Raw genomic sequence first — 23646 nt, 5'->3', positions numbered from 1 at the left:
AAGTATAACTCTCTTAAGACCATTTGGCCAAAATGTAAGCTAAAAAAAAAAAAAAGAAGAAGAAGAAAGAAAAGAAATAACATGACAGCTTCTCTGTAGTGGATTAACACTGATGCTACAGTAACTTTCATAAGAATTAAATGCATCTCTACTGTTCAATGTACTTAAGCTTTGAAAATAACATTAGAATCATGCAAGCCCATCACCTCTTTCGAACTTGAAGACAAAGATATTTCTAAGAATTCAATAGCTTCCCAAACATTTATTTGCTTAATTAAAAACTGTATGAATTTTGAAATTCAATAGATTCCCAAACATTTGTTTGCTTAATTAAAAACTGCATGAATTTTAAGAATTTGTTTTCTTAAAAGTTGGAAAGTTTTCTAAATGTGAATTTGACTGAAGGGTGACAGAAGCTCTGAAAAATTATGGAAGAAAGTCTAACAAACGTTACAAGAAAATATTTTTAAAAATATTAGGAGATTGAAATGAAACTACAACTACAAAAAAAGGAGAGGACATTAAAAAATAATTCCTATTAGAATTACAAAAAGAGTAAGACCCCATAATATCAACCACGTGTAAGAGCATATATGAACAATGAAGAAGCTATAGTCAAGGTAAAAAAATACAAAACAAGAAGCCTCTATGGTGACTGCAAGTACAACCAAGAACTGTGACATGCCTCACAAAATTTGCTTTCCATAGGACACAAGCCTCTCTTCAAATTCAAAAACAGATTCGTACATATTTAGCTTTTTCAAATAAATCAAAATATTTTGGAGAGAGTTATTCAATTCCATCTGTTGACACCCACGAAACATAAACTTTGACATAGACAGCCATGTATAATGCTTTAAAGAGTTCAATCATTTGACTTAGTATTGTAACAGAGTAAAAAATTATTTATTATACATGCATTAATTTATTTTATTAGTAATGCATAAAATCTGTGCATATGTTATACTATGCACAGCCAGAGTATTGGAATCTTAGCAATGGTATGAATTAAGATTGGACAGGTAATATTATGTCTTAGTATGTCATTAATTGCCACTTATGTTAAAATGTTCTAAGCACTTACAGTTATACCTAGATCTATTAAAAAGAGCTAACTGGTGGTTAACATTTGTTGAGTACATATGAAGAGCCAGAAACTTTACAGGTATTATTCCTCTAATCCTTATAACAATTGTACAAAGTGGGTATGCTTTTTTTTTACCTACATTTAATAGTAAATTAAGGCAGATGGAGATTAAATATTGTGTCAAAGTCACTAATTCAATAAGGAGTGCGTCTAGAACTGAAACATATCCAGATTTGACTCCAAAGCTGATGCTCACGAATATACCATAATGTTTTCCCTAGATTTATGTAGATTACATTTGATTCATTTAACAATTATTTATCAAACACTTATGATATGCCAGACATTGTTCTAAGAGTTGGAAATATAGCAGCAAACAGAATTCTGCCTTCATGGGACATTCAAGTACAAGAAGAAAATGATAAATAACACAAATTAAGAAAACAGTAAGTATGTTTTCTGGTGAGTGCATTGGAAAATATACATTAGAAAGGAAGGATGTAGGTGTCAAAGGTGGGGAGGGAGAGGGATGCTAGTTTAGACAGAGAGACTAGGTAGGATTTACTGCAATAATCAGGTAGAAAGGATATGGTTTGGGCCAGGGTGGTATCAAGATGGAGAAATGGTCAAACTGAAGATGTATTTTTTAAGGAAAAGTTAACAGAGTTCTATTGGATGTGACATATGAAAGAGAAAAGTCAACAATAGTCCCAATGTTTTGTTCTGAGCACTGGGAAGGGTGCCATATTATTTTCACATATTATTCGATTAAATCCTTTACAGGTATTATTTCTAGACTTTGTTACTGATGAGGAAATGTAGCAGTTACCTAGAATCTTACATTTGGTGTGTGGCAATAGAGTTCCAGAAATCGGGCTCTAACCTTATGTTTCTAGCCACTATGTAATACCGCTTCTTGTAGTATTTGGAGAGATGATGATTTAGGAAACTTTGAAGCAATAAAATATTCACAATTTAAAAAAATGGGGTCACATAAAAATTGTAATATATTTATTGAATGAAAAAAGGTAGAGTCTCTAATTATAAACATAATTTTCTATCCTCCTAAAGTTGACAAGGATGGAGATAAATATTAGTATCCCAATAGATAAAGATAAAAATTGTAAGCAGACAAGAAATGAAAGATGAGATAAATTTAGTAAAAACTTATTTATTTTTATATGGTTTAATACTTTCAATGACCAAGAACTTAAAATAAAAAAGGTACTATTTTATGCCAGTACAGAAATATTCTTTTGCATCTTTCATTTTTTAAATGTTTTATTATTTATTTTTGAGAGAGAGAGAGAGAGAAACAGAATGTGAGCAGGGAGGGACAAAGAGAGAGGGAGACACAGATCCAAAGCAGGCTCCAGGCTCTGAGCTGTCAGCACAGAGCCTGATGCGGGACTCAATATCACAAGCTGTGAGATCATGACCTGAGCCGAAGTAGGATGCTTAACCAACTGAGCCACTCAGGCATCCCATTGCATCTTTCATTTTTAATAAAAATATCCAGGGGTGTCTTGGTGGCTCAGCTGACTAAGCCATCTGACTTCCGCTCAGGTCATGATCTCAAGGTTCGTGGGTTCGAGCCCCACGTTGGCCTCTGTGCTTACAGCTCAGAGCCTGGATCCTGCTTCAGATTCTGTGTTTCCTCTCTCTGTGTCCCTTCTCTGCTCCCACTCTGTCTCTCTCTCTCTCTCTCTCTCTCTCTCAAAAATAAATAAACACAAAAAAATTAAAAAATATATATCCAGATGCTAGGGAAACTGATAATAGTCATTTGTTTTCTGAACCAATATAAATTGGTAAAACTTTTGGAACAAAGTATGTCAATATGTTTTAAGAGCACAACTGGAGAGGAATCTTAAAATCATCTAAAAGAAAAAAAAAATCTATGTTCACAAGAACGTTCTTCCAAGTCTATGCATAATAAAATACAGGAACAATTACCATTTTAATAAATAGCAACTCCATTCTTCCAATTACACAGGCCAAAATCATGACTCCTCATTTTCTTTTATACCTAATGTCCTATCCTTGAGTAAATTTTGTTGACTGAGCATGAAGTATCATTCATTTTTCTGCTTTGTTTTACTCCTTAGCATCTATCAGTATTGAACATGCAATATGTTTTTATTTATCTTCATTTACTATGTATTTCCCTCACTAGGGTATTTGAGGGCCAGTTTTTTGCTTTGTTCATTTTTCTTGTCTTTTTCGTTCACTGTTTTGTCCTTAACATCTAGAACAAGGTCTGACCTGCCATTGCCATTCAGTAAAATTTGCTGAATGACTACGGGATTTAAATGTCCATCATTCTTGTCTGAACTACCTTCAAATTATATCTAGAAGTTGATAATTTACCACCATTGTACGTTCTTAACCCAAACCACCACTCTTTCTTGGCAGAAGTCTGTGAGAATCTCCTAACCAGTCTTCCTATTTCTATATTTTGCTACTATCACATGATAGCCAGAGGGGCCCTTTCAAAGCTTAAGTTAAATTACATTAAACTTCTACTCAAAACCTTCCAATAGTTTCTTAGCTCCAAGTAAAAGTCATATCTACATCATGGCACCCTGGGTAAGCACCATCCTTGATGTTAAGTATGCTCTCACCACAGAGCCTTTGCACTTGCTCTTTTCTCTGCCAGGAATGCTCAATCCCTATTGCAGCCAAGCATCTGCTCATGTCACAGCCTCAGAGAATCTCTCCATGACCACTGTTTCTAAAATAAAACCTCCCATACTTCTTTGTCTCCTCATAAGGCTTTATTACTTTTATCAGCACTTGACGTAGAATAACACACACACACACACACACACACACAAAATAATGCATGGTATATATGTACATATATATCAGCACTTGATATTAAGTTATAGCATAGATATATAAGATATATGAATGCTATATATACATGTATATATACACAAATAAACATTTTTACATGCATATATGTGTTTGTATCCATATAAGAAACAGGAAGAGGATATAGATATAGATATATAGATATAGATATATACACGCACACATACACACATACATACATACATATAATACTTACAACTCATTAATAAGAAGGCAAATAACCCAATTTATAAATGGGCAAAGGATCTGAATAGACATTTTCCCAAAAAAAGATATACAAGTGGCCAATAATCACATGAAAAGATGCTCAACATCATTATTACCAGGGACATGTAAATCAAACCCACAATGAGACCACTTCACACTCACTGGGATGGCTATAATAAAAAAGATGGGGGCATCTGGGTGGCTCAGTCAGCTGAGCGCCCAACCCTTGATTTTAGCTCAGGTCATGATCTCATAGTTCATGAGTTCGAGCCCTGTATTGGGCTCTGTGCTGACAGTGCAGATCCTGCTTAGGATTCTTCTTCTCTCTTCCCTTCTCTCGCTTGTGCTCTGTCTCTCAAAAGCAATAAAAACATTAAAAAAATGGACAATAACAACCATTGGTGAGCATATAGAGACATCAAGCCCTCATACACTGTTGATGGGAATGAAAAATAGTGCAGTTGCTGTAGAAACCAAACTGGCAGTTCTTCAAAAGTTTTAACATAGTTACTATATGATTCCCTATACTACTCCTAGGTACAGTCTCAACATAAATGAAAATATAAATTCTCAAAAAAATTGCAGCATTATTCGTAATAGCCCCCAAAGCAAAAGCAATCCAAATATTCATCAACTGATGGATGAATGAATGAAACATACAATGGTATATTATTCAGCAATAAAAAGGAACGAAGTATTGATTAGTGCTAAAACATGGATGACCGCCTGTATACATTAGGCTAAGTGAAAATGCTAGTCACAAAAGACCAAATATTATGTGATTCCATTTATATGAACTGTCCAGAATAATCTATAGAAACAGAGAGTAAATGAGGCTTAGGGAGTTGGGGTAAGAATAATAGGTGACTGCTAATAGGTATGGGGACTCCTTTTGAGGTGATGAAAATATTCTAAAATTGGTTATGGTGATGAGTGCACACCTCTGTGAATATACTAGAAATCATTGAGTTGTAGACTTAAAATGGGTGAATTCTATGGTATGTGAACAATGTCTCAATAAGGCTACTATATGAGGAAAAAAAAAAAACAAGATTCTGGAAGCTTAAACAAATCATTTAATATGTTGAAGTAGGGAGCCCAATGTAATAAAAAGTCCAAAATAATAAAAACAACTAATAATGATTTCAGTGAGCCCAAATTAATCCTGGTTATGTCATTTATTAGATTAAAGGCAGTGGGTCAGTGAAAGTTTCTTACTCTGAAAATCTGGGATAATAACATCTTCCAAGAATTAAATGAAATAATCTATGTGATTTGTACACATAAGGTATTGAAGAAATTCATATTCTTTTCCTTTGATCTTTCTCTAAATTTATAATTCTAGTAATTAGGAGTATACAAAACCAATTATTTATTTTGGGGCTACAAAAAAAGTCATATCATCTATTTTAAATGGACAGTAACGTAATTAACTGAGTATACCAATGAACAATTTAAAATCTAATCTAAAAATCCCTTTTTCAATCATCAGTAATATAATTTATGATGAAAACTTTTATTGAGACAAGTGAGAATCCATTAACCCTTCCAAGTTTTGTTTACAAACCAACATCGGCTCAAAACTCAAGGGGACCAATCAGGATAGGAGCCTCCTATGGCTGCAGCATAAACCTTAGAGCCATTTCCAAGAGTGTAATTTTAACCAACAAAGTATTCCAGCTCAATTCTTCTTTATTTTAATGCCATTTCATTACTTTGCTACATTGTAATATAACTGCTGGAGTATCTGGAAATGGATAAGGTAACTGTTAGGCAATTTTAAACATGTGTGAGTGATCTTATTAGATGGCCTCCACTTAACTTCCACCTGTGCAACCTTCTCATACATGGCTAATGACAGTGTGTTCTAGGATTGCCAGAGTAGTTGGGGCTGAAGATTAAAATAATAATAATAATAATAATAATAATAATAATAATGGCTTAAGGTTATTTCAAAAAAAAATTTTAATGTTTATTTATTTTTGAGAGAGACAGGGACAGAATACAAGTGGGTTAGGGGCAGAGAGAGAGGGAGACACAGAATCTGAAGCAGGCTCCAGGCTCTGAGCCTTCAGCACATAGCCTGACACGGGGCTCAAACTCACGAGCTGTGTGATCATGACTTGAGCTGAAGTCAGACTCTCAACTAACTGAGTCACCCAGGCACCCCAAGGTTATTTTTATTCTTTATAATTTATATATAAATTTATATACACTAAAACCATTGAGTTGTACATTTAAAATCGGTGAAATGTAAGGTATGTGAATTATCTCAATAAATTATATTATATTTAAAAAAATATATATTAAAATTATATTAAAAAAAGATTCTCAAAGCTTAAAAAGTTATTAATATGTTGAACCAGGGAGACTGATACAGTGAAAAGAGAACTAATAATGATTTTAGCAAAACCAAATCAGTTTTCATATTAATTAATTTTTAATTAACATGAATATTCCCAATGTGCATTCTCTTTACTTGTATCTCACAAAAGCTCTTAATTCATTTCTGTTCAATCCCTATTTTACCTTATAAGAAAAATATCAAACTGTAATATTGAGATCTCCATTTCATAAATCAGGAACGTGGGGCACAGTGTATACCTTTCTACTGAATGATATAGTTCCTGAAACTGGATCTTCTGACTGCTAATAAGTTCCATGATTTTAAAAATTATTAGTCTACTGAAGTGTCCTATGAAGAATAAACCTAATGGTCCATGTATGGTCTACTTAGTGGTTAGAACATGGTGGTAATGAAGATCCAGACTTATTCTTTATAGTCCTTCGCTGCCTACTTCTTCCTACACTAGCAGTGTTCTAAAGTCCTGACACTAGCTGGTCACGGTGAGGTAGTGCCACCCCTCACCCCACAACTAGGCAGATCTTAAAGATAAACTGCTTTCCACTGTGTGAATGTGCCAATGTTTATTCTATCCACATCCATTGTTCCATACATTCACCTAATCATCAATTTTCCATCTATCTACCACTGAGTAGACAGTATCTATTAGACAATATGAATAAGACAGATATAAATAGCAATTATCATCTGGTGAACTGAGTATAATAGTATTATAATCAAAGTGCTATACTAATAGAAAGTAGGAAGCATCTAAATGGGTATTTGGGAAGACTTCCTGTAAAGATAATGTTAGAAAGGCATTCTCCTACTGCTTAAGAAGAGTCATAGCTATTAGGTCTTTAAGTGCTCTGCAAAAAGGTTTGTCAACACAACTTACATGAAAAAGAGGAACACAGATTAGGTTTTCTGTGAGAAAAATAACAGAGTGCCAATTCCTAACAGGTGAGAAAAATCTCAGCTATGAATGACATCATGGAAAGCAAAGTAGTAATGGAGAGCAGATTCTCCAAAGATAGGTGTGTCAATATTCTCCTTGTATTTCATCCATTCATCTATCCTTCCAGTGATGCTAAAAATACTCTTTGAGTACCTACTCTGTACAAGGTACTGTTTCTGATTCTGGGCTACAGGCACCAACAAGACTCACAAAGTCTCCTCTGGAAAAGGGAAGAGGGAAAAAATAAATCTTATTAATTCCTGGTAAGACCTCCTGAATCAAGATCAGGTGACACAAAGTGAAGCTTGTATGAATCCAGTTTCTATCAGCGTAGGGCCTTGGGGTAAGTGCAAGCTCATTATGAACAAACAAAAGAGGGCTGGTTGGCTACAGCACTGTGAGTCAAACGAAGTTTTAGCAAGTGCTCTAGAGAGATCAGGCCCATATTCTGTAAGGTCTCTGAAGGCTACAATGAGGAGTTTACATTTTACATGTTATGGGAAACAGGGAGGATTTGAGTAGAAAAATAATGAGATTTAATTTCCCTTTTATGAAAGCTTCTTGTAACTGCTGTACGGAAAATAGACCATAATGAGACAAGCATTGGAACAGAAACAATTAGGAAGCTATTGGGCTGATCTACCAAGAGACGTGGCAGACTGGACAAGGTGTGGCTTGGATACAGCACTTGTAGCCGCAAGAGCTGAGGTGCGTCAGATTCTGAATGGAATTTGAAAACTGAGTCAAGAGGACTTACTTAATGGGGTTAATAAACAATTGAAACGATTGTAATTCCCTTAATTCTGTAATCCTGAACTAGGTTGGTAACATTACTACAAAGTTCCTTTCTACCCCATCTGAAGATGAAATGCTATTTGAAAAAAAAAAATTAAAACTTAGTGGAGATCATCTAATACTACAGAATGAAAGTAAAATCATCCTATACTCATTTGACCATAACTATTTTAAGAAATAAAATGAACATTCCACCAAGCTGAACTATTGAGCTCATAGAAAACAAATATCTTACCACTCTAGTATAAACCACTTCCTAAGGGACTCATTTCATAACATTAGCAAACTGTTTATTTTACAAGATTAGATAGATATATATTTTGGTTGGTTGGACTCAAATTATGTTGGTTTTAATAAGCCCCAATTATATCATGTTGAAGTTATCTGATTTTGCTGCAGCATGAGTGTGGGCAGAAATAAGCATCAGTTACTTGTCGGTATGGATTTTTCTGTCTTTGTCATTTTACAGAATACTAACAACAGAAAGGGTGGGTGATGATGGCAGGGCTTCCAGGACTGACAGACAAGAGTATAATTACATCAAGATTCCAAATTCATTGTTACATGGATCAGCACTTTCCTGAATAATTGTGTGTGTGTGTGTGTGTGTGTGTGTGTGTGTGTGTGTGAGAATCTGTCTGTCTGTCTGTCTATGTAGGTGGGGGCACAGGGTGAAATGGTGCCCGGGCTTTGAAAGCTGCTCTATGAAAAGTAGAATTAAAGGCTCACAGATGACAAAAAAAAAAAAAAAAAAAAAAGAAGGACGAAAAACCAAATTCTATCTAACCTCCCAACCTGCTTAGCTTTCTTTTTTTTTTTTTTAATGTTTATTTATTTTTGAGACAGAGAGAGACAGAGCATGAAAAGGGGAGGGGCAGAGAGAGAGGGAGACACAAAATCTGAAACGGGCTCCAGGCTCTGAGCTGTCAGCACAGAGCCCGACGCGGGGCTCGAACTCACAGACCGTGAGATCATGACCTGAGCCGAAGTCGCATGCTTAACTGACTGAGCCACCCAGGCGCCCCCCCGCTTAGCTTTCTTCAATCATCTCGCAAATATATTTTGCCATGCAGTGTTACCCCCATCTTTCACCGCTCACAGCCTCATACTTAATAACATCTTGCAGAGCTCCTGTTCTATGGACATCGCTAACCACTTTTCACCTCAAAGGACTGACTGTGTGCCTACTGTGATGGTTAAGGCTTGAGAAAATGAGGGATTAAGACTTCCTGGGTTGGAATCTTAATTCTCCCTTGGCTAGATATATGGCATTTGGCAAGTGATTTTATCTCTTGGCCAGATTCCTCAGCTATAGAAAGAGGTTAATAATAGTACCTAATCAAAAGAATTGTTATGAGAATTAAGTGAGATAATGCAGGTAGAGAGTTGTATAATAAGTGTTCAGTAAATTATTGCTATTCCACTCTGCCTTAAAAATCACTGGTTAGTGAAGACCTCTCCGAGCCCAGAAAAATTTGGGGTGAAAGATAAGCTTACAAGTGAGTGAATAAAGCAATGGGCAAATATTGTTGAACCTTTATGATACCATGCTAGGAGTGTGATGGAGTTATGTCTCTTCATTTATTTCAATAATCATGCAAAGTATCGATCATTAATTCCAATTTACAAATGAGACTACTGAGGCTCAGACTGTTTAATAATATGCCACAGTGACACAGCTAGTGGATACAACAATGAGAATTTGGCCAATGTCTGGCTGAGAAAGCAGCATTTCATTAATATATACTACAAATCCTGTTAGGCAAACTTAGTGAAAATGTCCAGGTCTGAATCAATAGAATCATGAATGTTCCTTCCTCCATAGCTATCATTTGGAACAGTGAGAAATACTCATCATCAATGGACCTGACTACATGCAGTTAACCCTGTCACAGTATTGATCTTCTCTCATGGGGCAATTCAAAGTAGTTCACTTAAAAAAAAAACACACAGCTATTAATTAGATGCATCAGTCAGTTTCCAAAAAATTGTATCAGAGCCTGTTGGCACTTAGAAATGCGTTAACCCACCCAGAAGCTGGCAGTCTGCACTCTAAAAGCAAAATTAGAAAATGTAACTTTGTTGAATTTAAAAGAGAGTATGTATTGCTAAAATACTCATGCTTTATTTAATTAGACTCTTTGTATATTTGACATCGTTTTGCTGGATCTTTTCTGAAACACGATAAAATCATTCATGTTTTAGATATGCAGCTGACTCTAAAAGAGTACTTTCCAGCCAGGTGTTACATCCAGATGGATTCATGGAATGCTTGGTGATACCACCATCAGCCAGAGCTTCATTCTCACCTTCACTGTAAAGGCAAATACCTTGTATGTAAATGCTTTAATCCCGTTAGAAGCTGTGATGTTTCTTTAAATGGAATAAATGGTACATTGACGCTGGGGGTGCTAAAATATTGACTATGGGGTACAATGCCTGGAGAGACAGGAACGCAAGTGAAGTGTGTAGATTGATTGGGATACACTGGAATGACGAGGAAAGAAACACAGAGTTAGGACACCCAATTACATTAAGCATTTAGTGACAATGTTAACATGTGTGATGGCAACCTATCAAAATAAGATGCATAGAATTGAATGGAAAGGTTTGCATGGCCAGAGTTATTGTTAAGCTATTAACTAGTATTAATTTGGGAGAATTATTAGTGAAAGGTGCTTTGCAAACTGTTATCATCTGTATGGATGTTTCGGACAAGGCTTTTGCTCTTGTTTTTGTCTTCTTATTGGAAAATAACAATAGTCACCGTTTTCAGAATTAATTACTCTGGGAAAGACCTTTGTACTCTGACAGAGTGCATTTGTTCTTATGAAAAGTTCTTTTTGATATTGATGTTGTATATGAAATGAACCTGCTAGTGGTTGTCTTCCTTTAATTAGGAAACTGAACAAGTCAGCACCGTTTCTATGCCACACACACAAAAGTGAGTATTATAAGAAACATGACTAATTTGCAGTAATTCAAAATGCTACGATAAAACAGCTCATTGTTTGAAAAATTATGAAAAAGTACCTTAAGGATGTCCTTAGAGAGAAATCAGGATACATGTTTCAGGCTAGAAATTCTTCATTCTGGCTACCTTTAAGAGTTATCTGGGGTATAGTTAAAATTATGGATCCTGAATTCACTTCAGACCAATTAAAACTGATTCTCTGGAGCTCCCAGCTGACTAGAATGTGCAGCCAGAGTTGAGAATCACTGATGTAGGCAATGCAGCCAGGCCACCGATACGCTCACTACTGAAAATCTAGGATTAACTTTCTGAAGGTTATAAATAAATTCACGCTGAGGTTGTAAAATACGTGTTGGAGCAGAGTGATGTCAGTAATGTCCTGACTTTATTTTCTTTCTATTTAGTTTATGAAAAAGAAAAGCCCCGGTGTAAAGGTACTGCTCATGTAACAAGGCCAGCACGCTACAGATCTGAATGTAAATCTCACTCAAATGAAATAAATCTTGCATGATAATAGCAAGGGCAAAAGAGAAGGTTAAGTAAAATTGTCTCTGTTATAGGAAAAATAAATAAAAATTATATTGACTCCCAACAGAGGGTCAGGATAGAATCTTTCAGTATTACTGTTATTCCAAATACTGGGTGACTATCAACCAGTTTCAAATTTCAGTTTTGAAAACTATCCATAGAATTGTGTTATTCTGACTGAAATACGAGCAATTTTCTCTACTTACCAAAAAAATTCTGATGTGAGTTTTTTCTTTACATATTCTTATTATATAATATTTGTTTATGTTGTTTAGAGAAAACAAGACAATATAGGCAACAAGAGGAAAGAAACAAGCACAAATAATCTTACTATATGGAGACATGCACTCTTAGCTGGCATATTGGTATATTTCTGTCTAGCTATTTTCCAATACGCTTTTAACTAAAATGAGAGAAAGTCTATATTTATATTTCAGCTATTTTCCCCCACTCAGCAACATGTCATGAAATGTTCAATAGTAAAATTACCAGAATATCCAATTTTCTTCCATTCCTAATTCTTATCAAGAAAGCTGTGAGGAAAAATGTTTTTTTTTTTTTTCATTTATGATACTATTTTTTTTGGGGGGGGATAGATTTTTAAATGTAAAACTGTACTGAGTCTCTAAGATAAGTGCTCTATAGGTTTCATTCTTTGGCTCATCCTTAAAGAGCTGTTCATCATCAACTTGTTAGCAAAGAAACAAAGATCAAGATGGTTGAATGAGCTTTCAAGTACATCGACTATCCCTTGCTCTGGAGACTTCATTCACATAATAATAAATAACTTTCAAAAAGTTGCAACAGTTGCCAGTGTTCTTTGATTCTTAAATGTAAACAGATGAGCAAAGATCACCAGAAACTCTTGGAAATTCTACAGCCTAAAAGAGAATGACTAATTTAAGTAGTCAGAAAAATGGATCTCAGCCACAGTAGACTTAGCCTTAAAAATCAAAGGAAAACTTAAGATAATCACAAGTGTAATTAGAGAGATTAGAGATGTTGTGTTCATGAAATACAATAAGATGCTCTGAAAAAGCTACATTCTGAAAACAAAAAAGACTCTTGGAAATCAAATATACATATATGACCTCACCCTTCCCCCAACACACACACACACACACACACACACAGAAATGAAAAGTCATTTGGAAAGTGCAGGAAATCTTCCACAACTGAGGCAGAGGCAGAAATTAAAACCATGAGATGAAAACAAATGCACACACATACATGTACCCACACCAAAACATTATGTTGTATCATTTTGTAACACACAAAAATATAGTAAAAATGCACAGAGAGAAGAAAAAAAATCACTGACGAACAACAATCAGACAGCAATTGAGGTTTTAGCAGTAACAATGGATGCTAGATGACAGTGAATCAGTCTCCAGATTTTGAGGAAAACGATTTTTAATGTTTATTTATTTATTTATTTATTTTAAGAGGTGGGTAAAGAGAATCCCAAGCAGGCTCCACACTGTTAGTGAAGAGCTCATTGTGGGACTTGACTTCCAGATCTGTGAGATCATGAAATCATCGCTTGACCAATTGAGCCACCCAGGAACCTTGAGGAAAGTGATTTTTTAGCCTAGAACTTTATAACTAAGAAAATAAAATGAAATTTAAGAGTGAACTGAAGTCACTTCAGACATACAGTAACTTAGAAAGTTTGCATCTCACATGAGCCTGCAGAGGTAATTGCTTAAAGATATAGTCAAAAAAATGAGATTGAAAAGTAAGAAAGAAGAGTATGTGGGAAATTAGAAACTGGACTGAATCCAATAATCCAATGAGAAGCCAGTGAACATCAAGAACTTTTTAAAGAAGAAGAATGAGATAAAGATATAAAAATAAGAATCTGGAACATATGGGAATATTTAGAAGATGAGGTATTTTCTCCTCTCAAGAAGAAAAAAAACCCAGAATCTAGGAAAATAAAACTAACTAAAGTTTTTGGTACAAAGAATAAACTTTAATGTGGCATGATTTTGAGTAATAGATGGAGGGCTGGAAAGGGGAAACAATTCGACCTTGACTCTAGGGATACTCAAGAGTGGCACAGAGGTCATAACAACTTGGAACTGCCAAAGCATTATTTGCCAAGAGACAAGAGATATCATTAAAATGTGAGAGAACACGATATAAAGGTATAAATATACTATTTAAATCTACAAATTTAATCAGCAGAGAGATCTAAAATTTTAAATGGCAATATAACTATGACAATTTGAAAGGTTATGCAAAATCTTCATCTGACACAACAGGGGATTAACAGATACTGCTGAAATTTGAAACAATCTAGAAATAACAGTATTAATGTGCTTATTCACAGAGAATTGAAAAAAAGTGTCAAAAAATTCTGGGTTATGAGAATTGTTCATTACGAATCTTCTTCTACTACTTGAATTTCAAACTGTACCTGAAATAGCTTACTCATTTTTTCACCTTAGATTGTTATACTCACCCATCAAATACTAAAGACCAAGCACGCATCTTTTTCTTTAAAAATAATGTTCTAGATTTGAAGAAGGCAGCTTACCTTTGGAGAGGGGATAAAGGAGTAGGAAACACTAGAAATCAACTTACCCAAGCAAAAGTCACTGAGGTCAGCGAAAGAGCATTTGAGCACAGAGTCTTTGTTATCCTCCTCAGCATTAACTGGAAAAAGAAAAAAAAAAGACATTCATTGTTTTGGGAAATAGAAATATTAACATTTAGAAAAATGACCATGGTGGCTGATGTCCAAATGATAGCCAAACATAAAGAAACTTTTTTAAGTTAACGAGTTGAAATTGGTTAATTAAAATTTCACTCAGTAAGAGAAATATCTCAATATAGAGATATATTATATTATCTATATATTATATATCTATATATCTATTATTGAGATATTTCTCAATAATTATTGAGAATATTGAAAATATTGAATATTGAGAATATTGAATATTGAAAATATTGAATATTGAGAATATTGAAAATATTATTGAGAAATATCTCAATAATAGATATATCTCTATTATATTTTAATACCTTCATTTTCTTGAGTAATTAGCTATTAGAAAAGTAGTTATTCGGGGCGCCTGGGTGGCGCAGTCGGTTAAGCGTCCGACTTCAGCCAGGTCACGATCTCGCGGTCCGTGAGTTCGAGCCCCGCGTCGGGCTCTGGGCTGATGGCTCGGAGCCTGGAGCCTGTTTCCGATTCTGTGTCTCCCTCTCTCTCTGCCCCTCCCCCGTTCATGCTCTGTCTCTCTCTGTCCCAAAAATAAATAAACGTTGAAAAAAAAAATTAAAAAAAAAAAAAAAAAAGAAACTTAAAAAAAAAAAAAAAGTAGTTATTGGACATGGATGTAAGCTACTTATAATCGGTAGTGATTTCACAATATTATTGAAAAGAGAATCTTGGTATTTTCAAGTTATCCAGAGGAAGAAATAACCCCAAGGAATCACAAAGGAATGCATTCTCATGAGACAAAAGTATGGGATGGGAAAATAAAAACATACCTCATCCACTGAATGACAGAGGGCTTGGTTGTACTTTGACTCTTGGCTTTTGTGAAAAAGAATTGTCTAAAAGCATAATGGTGTCTCAGATTGGCAGATGTGTGGAGAAGGGTGACCAGGGTGGCCACAAAGTCTCATTAATGTGGAATTTAGCTGGCACTTCCCTGTATTTCAGCCCTTTTAATATCTATGACTTCAGTGCCAACATCTGATTGCTAACACTTGTCCAACCATATCTTCCCGCAGCCAAATCTTGATTGCTTTACTGTCAATATTATATAAAGTTTTTAGTCTTTCTTTTTAGGAAACTGATTTTATTATTGCTGACATATTCTACTCAGTTACTGGTTATAAATTCTCACCAGAAATGATAATGACCTAGCAATTCAGGTAGATGGTCTGTCTGCTCCTGCAAACAGAAAACATTAGGTCCAGGTTCCCATACGGTTGGCTACTTTCAAGGCAAGGAAGAAGCAAAAACACATCTGGCCAACCACTGGCCTCCCATTAACTAGTGTACTGTTGTTTCTATGCCAGCCTTCTTGCAAAAGAGCTCTAATAAATACTAGTAGAATGGATGAAGGAAAGAAGGAATGGCTTGAAAACACTTACTCTGCAAGTTGAACAAAAGAACAGGATAGGTACTCACCTTGCTCTGCTTTGTCAGCGGAGATTAAGGTCACAGAAGTGGGAGCCTGAGATTCACTCTCCGTTGACTGGAAGAGAGAGGTGGATTGGCTCAAACTCTTTGAGTAGGCATAGCTCTGGGCAAGGCAAGGGAGGGATCTCCGGGACGGTTTTAATGAAGTTTCTTTTGTTATCTCACTCTTGCTTATATTCATACCTGCAAATTCAAAATGGCGAGTTTTAGAAGTGAGAAATAATCAGCAAAAGGCAAAAAATACATTTTAATTCTTGTGATGACTGTTTCAGGAAAGTACTCTTGAAAAGCACCACATAGGGACTAGAACTAATTGAGTTCATTTTGTTTATATTTCGTCAGGGAAAGTGAGAAATTTGTCAAACAGTTCTGAGAAATAAACAGATTTCAGCTGACATTTTATCATTTTTTTATTTAATTTTTCTTAAGTTTATTTATTTTAGAGAGACAGAGACCGAGTGCAAGGAGGAGATGGGCAGAGAGAGGAGACACAGGATCCGAAGCAGGCTCCAGGCTCTGACTGTCAGCACAGAGACTGCTGCAGGGCTTGAACCCAGAAACCATGAGATCATGACCTGAGCCGAAGTCAGATGCTTAACCGACTGGGCCACCCAGGTGCCCCTGACCTTTTATCATTTTTTAAAGCTTCTATAAAACAAACAAACAAACAAACAAACAAACAAACCTAACCATTTAAATTTCCAAGTAGCAAGTGAATAAACCTAGTACATAAACATTCAAATTACTATTTACTAAACTGAGCCCTTCTTTTTATACCCTATTCTCCCTTAAACATATACATACTACATTTGATTTTCTAATAATCTTACAGATCAGGTATTATTATTTCTTTTTTAAAGTTTATTTATTTATTTTGAGAGAGAGAGAGACAGAGAGACCTGGGGGGGGGGGAGAGGGGACAGATGGAGGGAGAGAGAGAATCTGAAGCAGGCTCCATGCCACCAGCACAAAGCCCAATGCAGTGCTTGAACTCACAAACCATGAGCTCAAGACCTGAGTGGAGATACATTCAGATGCCTAACTAACTGAGCCACCCGGGCACCCCCAGGTATTGTTATTTCTTTGGTGATGGGGAATTGAGACTTAGAAAGGAAAAGCAATATGAACTTATGTCACACAGATAAATGAGGAGAAAGGTGTTCATATTCCAAGCTAAAACCACATCAAGGTGTGTCTACAAATTAGTTCAAAACTCCTGAACATCATCTATTCACCCCCAAATTCACAACATTGAAATGTAAAGAACATTTAGCAAAGTCCATTCCAGTAGAGGTTAAAACACATAAACAACATAGCTATAAGCACATCTGTTTCTACCAGCCTCCCAATTCACCTGCCCATATGCTGAATCTCTGTATTAATGTGAATTTCTAATGTAGTGATTGAAAACTGAAAGGCTAATGCAAATGCATTAGTACACAGAACGTTCAGTTAATGAATGTTACTCATCTTAAATTCAATTTTGAGACTGAGTAAAATCTGGGTCATAACAGGTGTGGGCAAGGGGTGAAGAAAAGGAAAGGTACATTTTCAGTAATTATCATATTTAACATACAAGCAAATTGAACTAAATTCCCCTGAAATTTCTCAGGCCAATAATTGTTTAGCTACTCAATTTTGTAGTCAGTTCACAAATAAACTCCAAATTTCTAAGTAGCTCTTCAAAGAATGGATTCAAATGAAGACACGTAGAGGTACCAGTACATACTGTTGTTGAGACAAGTAAGAAAACTGAGATAGAAATAACAAGGCAATTTTTACAGAGGTTCTACAGAAATAAGACATGGTTGAACGGATGAAATTCAGATAAATCTGGGTGTGGGGATTTTATCTTTCAGTATTATAAAAATATGTATCTGTTTTCACATTAAGTCTCAGTGTGCAAATGGAATGCGACCTTGAAGGGGACACAAGGAAGAACTGTGAATTGACTGGAAACAGAACACCCTGTCTCTTGATTTTCTGGGACCTTGTCATGACATGAAAAGAAAATACCCTCTTAAAGGGCTGCCTAGGTGGGTCAGTCGTTGAGCGGCAGACTTGGTCTCAGCTCAGGTCATGATCCCAGGGTTATGGGATGGAATCCCGTGTTGGGCTGCATGCTGAGTGTGCAGCCTGCTTGGGGTTCTCTGTCTCCCTGTGCCCCTCCCCCGCTCATGCCCTATCCTTCTTTCCCTCTCTCTCAAAAATTAAGAGAAAAGAAAAGAAAAGGGAAGGGAGGAAAGGAGAGGAGAGGAGAGAAGACAAGAGAAGACAAGAGAAGAGAAAAGATTCTCTGGAACAGGAATTCCCCAAGGTCCACAGAAAGCATAGTGAAATCCTGCAAAAACACTAGACAATTCTTCTCAAGGACCAACCAGTGTTTTTTACACTACATTCAAGGAATAACATAGGGCAAACCTGTCCTAGTAAGTTTTTATGTCTATTAGTCTTTTGTAATGTGATCTATTTTTTCAAAAAACACTAATGTAGGACACTGTTTCAGTTTCTGGGGCCTGGTTGAGAATAATCTTTTACTCTAGCAGAACATATGAGTAAAAGAATATAAGTACTCATAACATATGAGTAAAAGGGATGGGGAAGAGAGAAGGTGCATAGATGAAAGACCGTAACAGTTGATGGTAAGATGTTGAACTGAGAGAGACATGTCCCCTGGGCCCCAGAGAAATGGCCTGGGTGGGAATCTATAAAATACCATTTACTTTAATCCACTGACCCCAGCATCTAGCTTCAAAAAGCAACAACTTCTGCATTTCCCTTTCTTACCATATTCAAACACGAGGGAAAGTTTCAACAGTTCTTTAGATGAAAGATGACTATTGACTTAGTAGACATTACTTCATAAACTGGCATGGAGTGAGACCAACTTAATTATGCTCACTGATGCTGCCAGTGTGTTCTGTCATTTTATTCATTCCAGTATGCACCTAGTCATTCACAGATATGAAATGGGCCTTTGCTCTCTGCAGGCACTCTGCTGGCCCTCGGTATACACTGGTGACCAAGGTAGACTTAGAATTTCTGCCTTCACGGGACTTGTATTCTAGTTGAGAATCAGACACTGACCAAACCAAAATAAATAAGTATATACACATAAATTGCCTGAAATGCTATGAAAATACAGGTATTGCTATTTTATTTATTTATTTATTTATTTATTTATTTATTTATTTATTTATTATTTATTCATTCATTCATTTATTTTGAGAGACAGAGAGAGAGAGAAGAAGAGAGAGAGAGACAGAGCAAGAAAGGAGCAGAGAGAGAAGGAGGGAGAGAATCCCAAGCAGGCTCCATGCTGAGAGCACAGAGCCAGGCACAGGGCTCAATCCTAGGAACTGTGAGATCAACACCTGAGCCAAAATCAAAAGTCAGATGCTCAACCAAGTGAGCCACCCAGAGGTAGGTAGTTATATAATGATAATAATAAAGGAGACTTCCTTTAAGAAGTGGTCAGGGACATTTTCTCTGAAGAAGTGACACGTTAGGCGAAAAACGTGAAGAAGAACCTAACACATAGAAAAGTGTTTATGTATGTTTGCATTGATGTCTGTGTGTGTGCATGTGTGTTTGTAGAAGGTGCTTTTACAGGAAGATAATAACATGTATGAAAGTCATGAAGTAGGAAGATTGCAATGTATTTACAGAACTGGAAAAAAATCTGTTTGTGGCACACTGAGACAGACAGGCATAAAGGAACTATTGCTGGAGTCTAGGTGAGTCTAGATGAGGCATAAAAATTAGCTACTGCTCTTTGGGGTATTATTTTATTTATTTATATATTTATTTGCCCTTTATTTTTCACAAATTTATGTCTTGTGGTCTTTTCTTGAATAATTGCATTTGTCAAAATTTACAAAAGATTTTTAAACACTGCCCACCCTAGATGGGAAGGAAACTGGGAGAGGTTAAGATATTTACTTCCTCCAGTTCATAAAACTAGCAACTGGCAGAACTGAATGTGGAAGTTATAGCTTCTGGATTTCAGAGCCCGGGATCTTTTCAGAATGCTCTATGGCTCCTCATGAACCCCAATCCTGGATGGTTCATTACCATGGCTTCCCTTGGTATAAATATCACACACGTTTTTAGCAGAGAGCTTGGAATGTAGAAACCACAGAGCTAAAGCCAACTGAGCTTGAACCTATAGCTCAGAACCTATAATTCTATATCCACAATCTTAACAAACTGTGGAATATAATTTGATGAAAAAATGAACATGTGCTGCTTGGTACATATCAACAGGAAATGCCTACCCACCATGTATCTAAACTGTATTTCTTGTGCTGATCTATAAAAGAATAGATATGAATAATACATAACCTGTTCTGAGTTAACAATGTGTGTAACTGATTTACACAAAATACGTATCCAATATTATTTTTAAGACTGAGTTTTATTCATTTAGTTTTTTATCATTTATGTAGTGATTTCAAACAATTCTTGGGTGCTGTCTCTAGGCCAGACTTTGACCCCGTGTTGAGTGTAACAAGGTGCTTACTCAGAGGGGAAGCACAAACACAAAAACAGTTTTTATAGTAAAAAGAGAATATAAAATATACACAGGGCATTATAAAACCACCCAAGAGAAACTCCTAATACAGGTGGTAATGCCACTGAAGTCTTGTCTATGAAGGTAATCTGACTGGATTATTTTTGGCATATTCCTACTCCTACTTCTCCATCTTTACTTATAATTCTTGGGTTCAACACATTTTCTTCAAAGGACTGTGCATGTAAGATAGAAAACTCCCCATATAAAACACGATTGCTGAAAATATTTATCAAATGCAACACTCAACGAAAATTGAGAAAATAATGTTGAAGATGAAACGAAGGTCCTTCCTACATACAGCTCTTCATTTTCCTTCCTATGGGTCTTCGGTGCAGTGCTTTCTCATTTCCTCAGCTGTTGAGGGTTTCCAAAGCTATTATACAGATAGTCTTTGCTAGAAACCAATATAGTCTAAGCTCTAAGTCTGATATCCTAGCATTCTAAAGAGTACAAAGTTTCTTTTCAAAGTTCCATATTAAATATCATCATAATCTGCTTGGCATAACTAACAGTATCTGTTCTTCACACGGAATGATTAACATCAGCTACCCCCATAGCATTCAGAACATTTTTCTTCTGTGCCCCAAAGTTCCATTTCTTTCCTTGTGTGGCTTTACCTGATACCCTCAAATAATATTGATTCAATATTATTTAAAACTAATAACCAGAGAAGAGACCACAGTAACATGCCAATTTTGGTAAGCATATGCAGCTCCTGAGTTCAAGGATAAATTTGTCAACTGCAGTCCATGTGTCATTTTCTATAGAACAGATTTTTCTAAAGCAACAATTAGCTACTTCCAATTGTTCTAAAAGCACTTCGTAAATGCTGACATACTTAAAGGAATCTACTGAAATAACATTTTACTTGTGCATACCCAAAGGTCCAAGAGATATAATTGCAAATAAGATATCTTCTAGAAATGAAGTCTCATAAAATGTCTGACACCAAAGGAAGAAAAGTTGCCATTCAGATACCATTAATTCAATGGGCTTTGAGTTGATATAGAGTTTTAATTGGAAGAAACAGATCCTTAGAAAACTTCAAAGGGACAATTGGAGAGTACAGAAAAAAATGGTTGGTTTTCTTAGTGTAAAATATACATTTTCAAAAGATGTACTCTTTTGGTAAAATTTTTCTCCAAGAAAACTAACTCATCCTAAGACTCGTGTGAAAAAATATATTTATTCTGTAATAGAACGAACTCTGAAATTTCTACCAAGTAAATGGTTAGAAGAATTCTGGAAGACTTGTAGTAAAATAAAATGATAATATGACCTAATGGGCTTTACATAATGTCCATAAGAGAGAGATTTAAAAAATAACAAATGTAGTTGTCTGACTCTTGTTCTAATCTCAAGATGCATTATGTGGTTTAGGAAAACTTTACACCTTCCTCAGAAATATTTTAAAATTGATGGTCCAAGAATGGGTGTTGTCTCAGGATGCCATTTGATTCTATAAAATTCAAACACACTCTCCTATAATAGTAGATTATAGGAAAGCACATTTATTTAAATAATAAGCATTGAGGAAAAAATAGAAATATAGACAATTTTCTTCTTCTCTTCTGTGTCAAAATCACTGTAGCTCTGTTGTGTTTAAAGAAACATCTCTGATTTGTTGCTTGAGTGTGCTCTTTTTGCTGGAAGTTATTGCTGGTATAAAAGCACCATTTACTCAGTGCCTACGAAGTGTCAGGAGCATCCTGTATGTTATCAGTAATTCTCATACTAGTCCTGTTAAGACTTTCCATCCCCATTTTAAATGTGACAATCAAAGGATTTAGGTAACTGGTGTCTAGTCCCACACGTAGGAAGTGTTGGAGCCTGGAACAAACAGGGTCCATCTAACTTCAAGGTCTCTGCTCTTTGCAATTAAACATGCAATTTCTTTGTTTACCCAGAAACTTCTTTTACAATAGTTTGCTCTTATTTCACTTTTCAGTTTTACTCTCACTTCGAACAAGGAAAAGTATATCTCTTGTAGCAGAGTCCTAGTAGAATAGGATGGCTAACTGAGAGTAAGTGAAACAAGTTTAATAAAGGGATTATTTAGAAAGGTGTGGGCAGGTCTAAGAGAAACCAATAAATGTTGATGAAGTTCTCTACAGCTAACAAGGGCCAAAAACCTTTATTATCCTTGGAGCTGCAGACCAGGGAGAGGGAGCCGACATAAGAACCTAGAGATGATTATATCTGGAGGAGAGGAAATCCTGCAGAACCTAGGTGATGAGAGAGCAGAACGCAGCCGCTGTAAAACCACAGAAGGGCATGGAGCGAGCCAGGGAAACAAAATACCCCAACCTCTCTTTTGTCAATTTCTAATCTGCTGCTGATGCTTCCCAACTGGTCAAATCTAAATAGTAGTTAGAGGTCATGCAAACTCTTGTTTGTTGTAGTCCACAGATATCTGCTCTCTGGGGAACAGAACAAGGTAGAATATGGTGCAGGATGGATTTAGAGGGATGAACCAAGATTATTCACTACACACATACGATGTAGAACTTGGGGGGAACTTTTAGCATAACCTTTGGGGACAGAAAGAAACATTACATACTTTTACCATTAGAGAATAAAATTATAAGGTTGGTTGCAAGTATTCTAAGATGTTTACAAGTAAACATGGAAAAGGAAACTATTGATTTTATTGTACTTTCGACTGGCTGGTTAAGTGCAAGACTGTGCAGGAGAAAAAAGTAAACTATGCATACTCAGCCTTGAAACAAGAGTTATTAGCAAAATCAAAATTTATCTCATTCAATTAAAACATATTAGGTATTAGGGTGAATAAGTAAAGGTCTCCAATAAATCTAACGCAAGACAGAATACTCTAAGAAAGGCACTAAGTTATGAAGGGGTTTTTAAAGTGGTGAAATACATTTTCAAAGCCCCAAAGGTTGAAATGAGAGGTCTCATTTTATCTTTATCTGTGTTATTTCTAATTTCCAAGTCACACAGCCCACCCCAAATAAGTTCATTTTCTTTGCTGTATGTCCTCTTTGAAATAAATACTTTGCTTTAATAGAACTCACGTTTGCATTTATATATTGGACTATTATTTAACATACAGTCTTTCTAGCTGTACGGTAAGTTCCATGAGGGCAAGGACCATGTTTACCTTGTTCATAGCCA

At 35.7% G+C, this 23646-nt stretch overlaps 1 protein-coding gene across 1 annotated transcript in view; it reads right to left on the bottom strand.

Annotated features, from left to right (window-relative positions):
• The window catches only part of ANO3 (anoctamin 3), a 413517-nt gene that overhangs the window by 168439 nt on the left and 221432 nt on the right, over nucleotides 1–23646 (bottom strand). Inside the window, exons 3-4 of the mRNA XM_047071708.1 lie at nucleotides 15924–16118; nucleotides 14360–14431 (exon numbers count right to left, since the gene is read on the bottom strand). Coding sequence (XP_046927664.1) covers nucleotides 14360–14431; nucleotides 15924–16118 — 267 coding nt within the window. The remainder of the gene's footprint in view (nucleotides 1–14359; nucleotides 14432–15923; nucleotides 16119–23646) is intronic.

The sequence above is a fragment of the Lynx rufus genome, unplaced genomic scaffold, assembly GCF_022079265.1.
Source record: "Lynx rufus isolate CCGP_SWC_20201006 ecotype Redwood Valley unplaced genomic scaffold, mLynRuf1.p SCAF_9, whole genome shotgun sequence".
NCBI classification, from domain to species: Eukaryota; Metazoa; Chordata; class Mammalia; order Carnivora; family Felidae; genus Lynx; species Lynx rufus.
This window is presented reverse-complemented; position numbering and strand designations above follow the sequence as displayed.